The 8,111-nt window shown below is 45.2% G+C and overlaps 2 protein-coding genes and 1 long non-coding RNA gene across 3 annotated transcripts in view; 1 reads left to right on the top strand and 2 right to left on the bottom strand.

Moving 5' to 3' along the window:
- Positions 1 to 575, bottom strand: part of LOC109521543 (uncharacterized) — a 4,143-nt gene extending 3,568 nt beyond the window's left edge. The window contains exon 1 of the long non-coding RNA XR_002169384.1: positions 517 to 575. This is a non-coding gene — a long non-coding RNA (uncharacterized LOC109521543). The remainder of the gene's footprint in view (positions 1 to 516) is intronic.
- ncoa3 (nuclear receptor coactivator 3) overlaps positions 1 to 2,291 on the top strand; it is a 28,756-nt gene extending 26,465 nt beyond the window's left edge. The window contains exon 24 of the mRNA XM_019879426.1: positions 498 to 2,291. The gene's annotated coding sequence lies outside the window, so the exon portion shown is untranslated. The remainder of the gene's footprint in view (positions 1 to 497) is intronic.
- Positions 2,292 to 5,594: 3,303 nt separating this feature from the next.
- Positions 5,595 to 6,748, bottom strand: id1 (inhibitor of DNA binding 1, HLH protein). The gene is made up of 2 exons (XM_019879429.1): positions 6,251 to 6,748; positions 5,595 to 6,162 (listed from the first exon to the last, which is right to left on the bottom strand). The coding sequence occupies exons 1-2, from the start codon at positions 6,611 to 6,613 to the stop codon at positions 6,127 to 6,129; spliced, it is 399 nt and encodes a 132-aa protein (XP_019734988.1). The 5' UTR covers positions 6,614 to 6,748; the 3' UTR covers positions 5,595 to 6,126.
- Between the last annotated feature and the right edge of the window lie 1,363 nt (positions 6,749 to 8,111).

The following is an 8,111-nucleotide window of genomic DNA, read 5'->3' as shown; positions in this document are numbered from 1 at the left end:
TGAAGAGCAAAGTATTTCGTTTCAGTGCCACTTGGAATAAATAGTATTTCCCAACCTTACTTGACCCCAAATCAGTTGCATGCAGTGCAAAGAGTTGGAGGGTATCTACGGCGCATGACTCAGCGGTTCTTTGCATCCTTCCTGCAGCTCGTATCCCCAGCAACAGTTTGCGCAGCAGGGGAACCAGGGCCAGTTTGGGAACATGATGATGAACAACTCCCTTGGCAGAACCGGCGCGGTCGGTGGTGCCGGCTCAGCCCAAATGGGCCAAATGCCGGGCCAGATGCAAAATCAAATGCAGGGCCAGATGCCAGGACCAATGCAGGGTCAGATGGGCATGAACCCTATGGGAATGGGTCGGATGCCGATGGGACCTGATCAGGCTCTCCGCTTCTGACGATGTTTTGCAACACATCTCATCGCACATGTCACATCTTTGTCTTCTTCTTTTTTTTTTACCTCCTCTCTGCAGAAGTATCGCTTAGGGACCCACCAAGGTCTGGGCCCAGAGAACACCTAAACATTATTCTCCAGCATCAAACATGAACGACATCGACACAACACACTGCTCATCCGAGAGCAAAATTGCCCTCAGGATGAATTTGTGCCAGGTTGTATCTCCAACTGGAGCTTTGCACCCTCATATTAGGACGCGTGTGTGTGTCTGTGTGTGTGCACGTGCATGTGCGCGTGTGTAAGACTTGGAGATGGCAGGCAGTGTTGAGCAAAACGGGGAGCGACGGTACAACTGGCTCTGACTGCACTTTACTTGGAGGTTTCTGGATGGAAAACCATTGATGCAATATTTCCTCATCTTTACAGCCTTACGAGAAATTTGATGCCTTCACAACAATGGGTTTGTTTTTTTATATATTTTTTATGGTTGTTTTTTTTTTTGTTGTTGTTGTTTTGTTTGTGTTTGTTTTTAATTGTCTGGATGGCCTCATGCAAAAGTCATTGGAAAATATAAGCACACTTTCTTCCGGTATACAGATTGGAGCAATAATGTCAATGTTTTCGTCTGTAAGTGAGCATCTCAACCTCTCTTCTAAGCAAGCAAATGGTACTGCAGTATTAGATGTCTCAAACATCATCTGTGAATAGGAATTGTACATATTCGACAAAATATATCAACCGTGATTTTTCAAGGCTTATTATTGCACAAAGAATGAGACTGGTTTGTGTTTTGGGGGGGGGGTCCGCGAGGTCACAGCTGATTTGGTTAATTTTTTTTCTTCCTTTCACGCCTTTCCTAATATTACAGTTCTGACGGGACTTCCCTTCCTTCATTTGTCTTCACCCTTCCCCCCAATCCCCTCCCACCCCCACGCTTTAAACGCTGTAATTTTTTTTTTCTGCGAATGTGTGTATTTCATGTCTTAGCGAGGCACTTTTAATCGTGACAAGGATCTGATGAACTGAAGGCTTTTGAGCTTTTGTATTGTGCTCTTGGAAAGTGGTGGAAGTCTTTTTGGACTGTCAGTCACGTTAAAGCTGTTCTGTCAGGTGACGTGCGGGATGAGCTTTGGATGTGCATTTCACTGCAGTATAACGAGGACATGAACAAACAAAAAATGGGCAGTTCATCATGTGTCCGGTCCTCACATTGTTCTCCTTCCGGCTTCCTCTTTCTGTGGAGTGTATTTTATTTTATTTGGGTGTTTTGTTTTTTTAAGCCATTTTGTCATTTTCCATTGGACTCTTATTCTGCTCAATCTACCTTTTCAACAAGCGCAATCCAAAGATAGTTTTCCACATCTTTGTATAGTTTTTAAGGATTTGGGTGTACATTTTTAATGATATATCATTGTTTTTTTCAGATGGTAAATGGGTACATATCATACACCTGTAAACGCATATGAGGGTGATATATTTTAGTCATAGACGGGACATTGAAGTTGTTCGGAGCTCTGTGCAGGAAGGATTTAGAAATTCCCCGCTGCACAGTTTTTTTTTAATGCAAATAAGCAAGGTTGAATTCCAGTCATATCAACGGCGCAAATACAACTTCATTCGATGCCCAGATTTTACTACTTTGGTGGAAAAGAACTTTGTAATATTTGAATGAAGTGCAAAGCGACGCAAATGAACATGGAGCTGTTTTGCCTTCTCTGGGACATGAATAGCTTTGTTATTTTACAGGATGTATATTACAGGGTGGGGGGGGGGGTTCAGTTGTTGATATTGATGTAAATACAAAATTCTATTTAAACACGTTGATTGCGAACTTATGATTATCAGCGGGCACATCAGCTGGTATATTATGTTTACAAAATAAACAAACGAAACCACTACGTGTCAATTTATTGTAGAATAACCTTCGGTTCATATTACTGGTTAACCGGTGGCAGGCGCATCTGCCTCACAGGCAAGAGGTTAAGGTTTGAAAACACAGATAAAGGACAAGCGGTAAGGAAAATCGACAAATGCAACGTTCGCCTGAATATCGAGTACCATATGTGTGTGTTCCGTGGGGGATGATCCGACATAGTTGTTGATCGTTGGATGCCGGTGACGTAAGTGAAGATAGAACAGTTCAATGCTCTTCCACTAGAAGGCAGAAGGTAGCGTTAACATGTGCCTCTTGCCACTGAGACGATGGAATACAAATCGTGGCTTCCTACAAGTGTGGCGAATCACCTTACAGGACAGCACACCGAAACAGGCTCAGATTTCACACCAAGTACCGTTTGAGCCAAATGACATTCAGCCAGTGCAGTATCTCCATTTTGAAACATTATGTCTGGTGGTGCGCTGTGGGATTTTTTTTTCATGTAAATTATGCGCCTTGGCGCAGAATGCGTTAGGAAATAACCACAGCAAAAATTCAAAATACACAACAATTCGACGCTCGTGGTCAAACTATAGCCCATTTACTGCCCGCTCCGTTCTGTAATCAGGCCGACCGAGAAGTCCTGGAATATTTCTTGCATTAATTCATTAAATAAATAAACAACTGCCTTATCTGTCCGTTTTAAAATTCCAGTCTCATGAAATCATTCCCTGAAGTATTTATTTTACATAAAATATGAATATTAAAAGTTTTTTTTCATACATTAAACGATGTTTTATGTCATTACATAATTCTAATCGTTAATTTAATATCTCTAAATGAATGTATAATTCCTTCGTTCAATAATAAATTGCCATTTTTGAGCCAAAGCATCAGTCCATTTTACACTTTGGCCAAGACGGGGGGCGATGTTGCTCCGTAACGCAGCCCAGTCGACAAGACAAAAGGTTCTTCTACTAAACTATGACTGCAATGCCTGCAGACGAGCGCTAGAGGGAGGTATTTGCTTACAAAAGGCGCATCACAGTGCAACGAAAAGGCAGCGTTGGGGTCAGCGTTGACGTTTCACGAAGGCAGCACAATACAAATGTACAAGAAATGCTGTGAATCGTCTCGAAATAGTCGCGAACGTGAATGTTCCTATTGTGTATGCGGGGGGCGTGTGTGTGTGTGTGTGTGTGTGTGTGTGTGTGTGCGTGCTTATAAAAATATGACGTGTTATTGCAGATCTCAATCACGAGCTAGTAGTGTGGGAATCTGTGCCAAAGCGAGACTGCCCCCCCCCCTCCGGGCCCCCTCTTCTTCCTCTCTCCCTTCTCCGTTTCTGTCTCTCTGTCTGTGCGTTGGCTCGCTTCCCGGCCCATCTGCGGCCTGGCCCGCGGATTACTGTTTGTTAATGTTTCAATCAGCTGTGTGTTGAGGAATGTGGAGCTATTTAACCTGAACTTCCCCAGGTGTGCCGCGGCGCCGCTCAGTCTGGGCCCGGCCGCCCGCCCCCTCCTTCCCTCCCTCCTCGCGCCTGCTCCCTGCACACCCCCACCCCCGCCCCTGCCCTTGGCACAAAGCTATCGCGCAAACACGATCACACGGCGCCCGGGCGGCCACGCCGGCCCGCAGCTGCGCGCTTCGCACCGCGGGGGAAATGGGAAAAACATTGCATCGGGGAGACAGAATAAATCTTAGGAGCGATCTTTGAGCCGGTGCCTGTTCTTAACCCGTGCGCCGCGCATGCTGATTTACAACAGAACACATTGAAACAGCAACTTGAAGTGACGCCTGACGAAGGGAAACTACTTTTGTAGCTGACTGACGCCTTGTCATTGGACCCCAGGCCTCGAGAGACCCCCGCAAAGCGTCAGAAAACGGGGCGTAACTGCTTGACGATCACCTCCGCGTACGAATGCCTTACAGTCGTTTGCGAAGAGGAGGCAGAATACGTTGTCAGATAGCGCAAGAAGGCACGCACGCGGCAATACTTGTTTCGCCGTCCGATTTAGCCAGACTGTTTTTCATACAAATATTTATTGTAATTATGACTTAGGTCAGGGATGGGCAGCGTGAGGAGGGTGGGCGCCGCAAATAAGACCACACACTTCCCTAGCCAGATGACATAAATGCTCTTTTAAATACGGCCAAAATGTGTGCAAAATACATTCTCTTCATCGATTTCATTTTCGATCACATATCATTGCTAATAGGTCCACTACCCTAACCCAGCAACAAAGGAGCAACCAACAAAATCACCAAGTTTCTCTTGCCTAAAAAGGACCATTCAAGGATGGCACAAAACTGCTGAACAGCAAAGCGACATTCCTCCAAGTGCAAAAACTCATTTGGTACATTTTTCACAAAAGAAAAAAAAAATCAACTCACTCAAAATGTTGACATTAGCGAGACACCGAGTTTATCCTGCACATCATTCCAAATCCACAGCACAATTATTAGGGCTACTCATGTTGCAGTACCGGGTAGTTAGTATCGTATTTTGTCATATTGATCCTTATTTTTTCATGAAAAAAACATTTATCAGTGCTTTTGGAAAATTCTCAGGTTTTGCAAAACGAAAGAAAAAAAATAAAAAAAATAGATACTTTTTAATTACTCAAGAACACGCTCAGTTTTTTTTTTCATTTGATGCTTTACATGATAAAGATTTGTGGACCAAAATGTTTTTCACACTAATATTGAATGTAATTAAGAGATTTCGAGGTTACGAACAAGACATGAGCAGCGGTGTAAGAATATGTAAAAAGACGCACTCAGGGACAAGCCAACTTGTTTTGCGTGGCTTCAAAGTCTTTTGTCGTGTTAAACACATTCCACCTTCTGGACAGGTGGTTACATGAAACTATTTTGAAACACTTACCCAGTACATTATTTATATTTATGCCATTTAAAAACAAATCTCATGCTAAGCTTAAAACAATAAGATGAAACCATATTCTGTGAAGGGAGTCTTATAAAGCTACGCTTGTGTCCTTTTTGCTCCATTTTGAAGCATTTCAAGTGGAACATCCTCTCGGAAGGTCACACAGGTCACCGCACTGACCCAAATGAAGTCTTGAACCAGCTTTTGGCTTGATGTTACCAGATTTAACACTCATTGGCTTGACTGCGCCGTTTCTCTTGAGTGCGACAGCAGCCTTAAACGCCAATCGCAGTCGATTCCACCTGCATGAGACTTTGCTCCAATATGGCCCATTACAATGTCATAACAGCCAAGTGTTAGTTTTCACGCATGCAAGGAATCGGTGCCTCTTATGTGTGTAGAAGAAGGATAAACGTGCGCAGACAACAAGTTAAAAAATAATCGTATTGTTTTAATAAAAAAAAATGTACATTGTAAGAAAACAATATGTTCACACATCATGTGGCATTGTAATATACAATACTGTTTGTCGCTCAGTAATCTGAGAATTAAAAAATACAAATTTCTGGAATGATTTTTTTTTTGTTTTGTTTGCACAGGAGACAAGCATGTAACACGAGCTTTGTAGAACACGCAACAGGTTCTGCTGGTTGCGCTGGACTCGTCCAGTCTTGGTCCCAGTGGGCAGCCCAGTCTTCTGTGGAGCCCAACCGCTGCTTCGCGTCTTTCTCTCCCTCTCGCTTTCTCTCTGGAGCCTCTTGATAACTCGAGAGGCTCGGGTGACTTCTTGCTTTGTAACCTCGTCACCAGGAGAACGTCCACGCAACGCCTCTAGCTTTTTTTCTCGTTTTTCTGGCAGTGGGAACCGCCCCCCTCCTGCACCGACAGTTCAAGGTTTTCGTGGATGCTGCGCGGGGACACCTTGGGAAAGCCTCGTTGAAGCTCCAGACGCTTCGCGAGGCTCTTAGCGGCACATGATCCTGTCATCCGAGCAGCCATTCTGCAAAGGGAGACCGACTATTAGGACACCGCGACCGTACGTAGACGCTTTGACGTAAAACGAAATGAGAGCGTGATCGCATAATCACCTCGACGGCGATGCTGGCGAGCTCCGCGTTGAGCGCGGTGAGCGGCGTGCGCGGCTGCACGCCGCCGGGCTGGTGGCGGCTCCTCTCCGGCTCGTCCAGCTCCACCTGCAGATCCCAGATGTAGTCGATGACGTGCTGCAGGATCTCCACCTTGCTCGCCTTCTTGTTGGTGGGCAGGGTGGGCACGAGCTCCTTGAGCTTGCTGTAGCAGCTGTTCATGTCCTGCAGGAAGACGCTCATCTGCTCGTCCAGCAGCGGGATCTTGCACTTGGAGATGGCGAGGCTCTGCTCGGATAAGCAGCGTACCATGTCCTCGCCGCCCACTTTGCTCTTCAAGGCGCAAGTAGATCCAACGACCTTCATGGCGGGCACAGGTTTTCGGTCCGTACTCCCCCGACACGCGCACGCAAACTAGAAGAGTTGATTTGTTCGGGCGAGATTCTCCTTTAGGGATGGCGGCGAGGTAATGTTGACAGCTTGCGACGTCCACATGGCGAGGCTTCCGAATTTTATATAGAGAGAGCGCCGCGAGGGGGCGCGGCCTCGCCGGAGCTCAGCCAATCGCATGTCAGCCTTCGTACGAACGCGCTCACGTCCCGTCCAATCGGCGAGCTCCCCCCGGTTATCGGGATTTCTAATCTGTTTGAGGGACGGCGTTACAAATGGAAACAAATGTGTGTCTTTTATGGCTAATATGTGGGAATCCAGCTGTCCGTTGCGAGGCTTGGGGACTCTGCAGGTGGAGATTGCCTGGGGGACAGTCACGGGGTGCTGCGATGATGAGAAGGAATGAGGGAAGGAATGAATGAATGCATGCACGAATGCGGCGGGTTAATTAGGCCATTGTGGAAGCCGCTGCAGTTGTGCACCGCGGTAGGCCGAGCGCCACAAGCACGCCTCCATGAAGCCCAAAGCTAAATTTCACTTTGGGACATATAGAATATTACACTGCTCAACAAATTTTGCTTACATTTCACTGACTCTGAATCTGCCCTCGTTTTTTTCTCGAGCACATCAGGTTTTCATCATGGTAATATGATAGGATAATATGTAATAGAGTAACATATTATTCAGTCAAATTTTTGAATTGAGGGTTAAGTTCAGCAACAGGTGTTCTTTTGAGGGGGGCTGCCTCGGGGGTAAAATCCGTCTTGCACGAGCTTTTGCAGGTGAAACGTACAAAAAAAAATCAAAAACCTGTTGTGCTTGAAATTGAAAGTTAAGGCATGTTTGAAAATCAGTGTCAAAAACAAGTTGAGGGGCCGAACGTTTTATTTTGGACAGGCGCTACAGAAAATAAGAATTTAACAATCTATACTGTAAGTAGCCCATATTGTAAGACTGTATTCTCTCCAAAGTAAAATCCGAAACAGATACATCCTGCAACAAATGCCTAATTTCCACATATATGTCCTCACTATACACATAAACTATACTGAAACACGTGGACATGCGTTGATTCCCCCCACCCCTCATGATCATCCATTGTTGAATTTTCCAATGAGGCGTTGTGATGAGTGTAATACATTAAAAATGCAAGAGCGGACTCGGTTTGCGAAAGCAGTAAGTGGGATTCAAGTTTTGAATATCATCTCGGTCTACTAAAACTAAAACCAAAACAAAATGTAACCAACAAAAGACATCATTTAGATAACATGACAGTCAGTAATGAATCTCAAAACAAACGATATGATGTCACGATTGGTTGAAATGAACTTCTTTCCTAAGCAACGTACTTCCTCCCCTTGGTTTCAACAGGGAAAGTGAAGTTCTAAGCTGTAAAATCAAGCCCCCCCCCCCACACACACACACACACACACACACTGGTCGTGGCTGCAGCTCCAAGCTGTCTTCCTTCCTT

Source organism: Hippocampus comes, unplaced genomic scaffold (genome assembly GCF_001891065.2).
Source record: "Hippocampus comes isolate QL1 unplaced genomic scaffold, H_comes_QL1_v1.1 scaffold44, whole genome shotgun sequence".
Classification (NCBI taxonomy): Eukaryota; Metazoa; Chordata; class Actinopteri; order Syngnathiformes; family Syngnathidae; genus Hippocampus; species Hippocampus comes.
This window is presented reverse-complemented; position numbering and strand designations above follow the sequence as displayed.

Excerpts from the sequence above, each read along its gene's own strand:
- id1 (XM_019879429.1), bottom strand. The coding sequence starts at position 6,613 with ATGAAGGTCGTTGGATCTACTTGCGCCTTGAAGAGCAAAGTGGGCGGC. Across the intron at positions 6,163-6,250 it reads TCGCCAGCATCGCCGTCGAG|AATGGCTGCTCGGATGACAG; the intron begins GTGATTATGCGA and ends CTCCCTTTGCAG.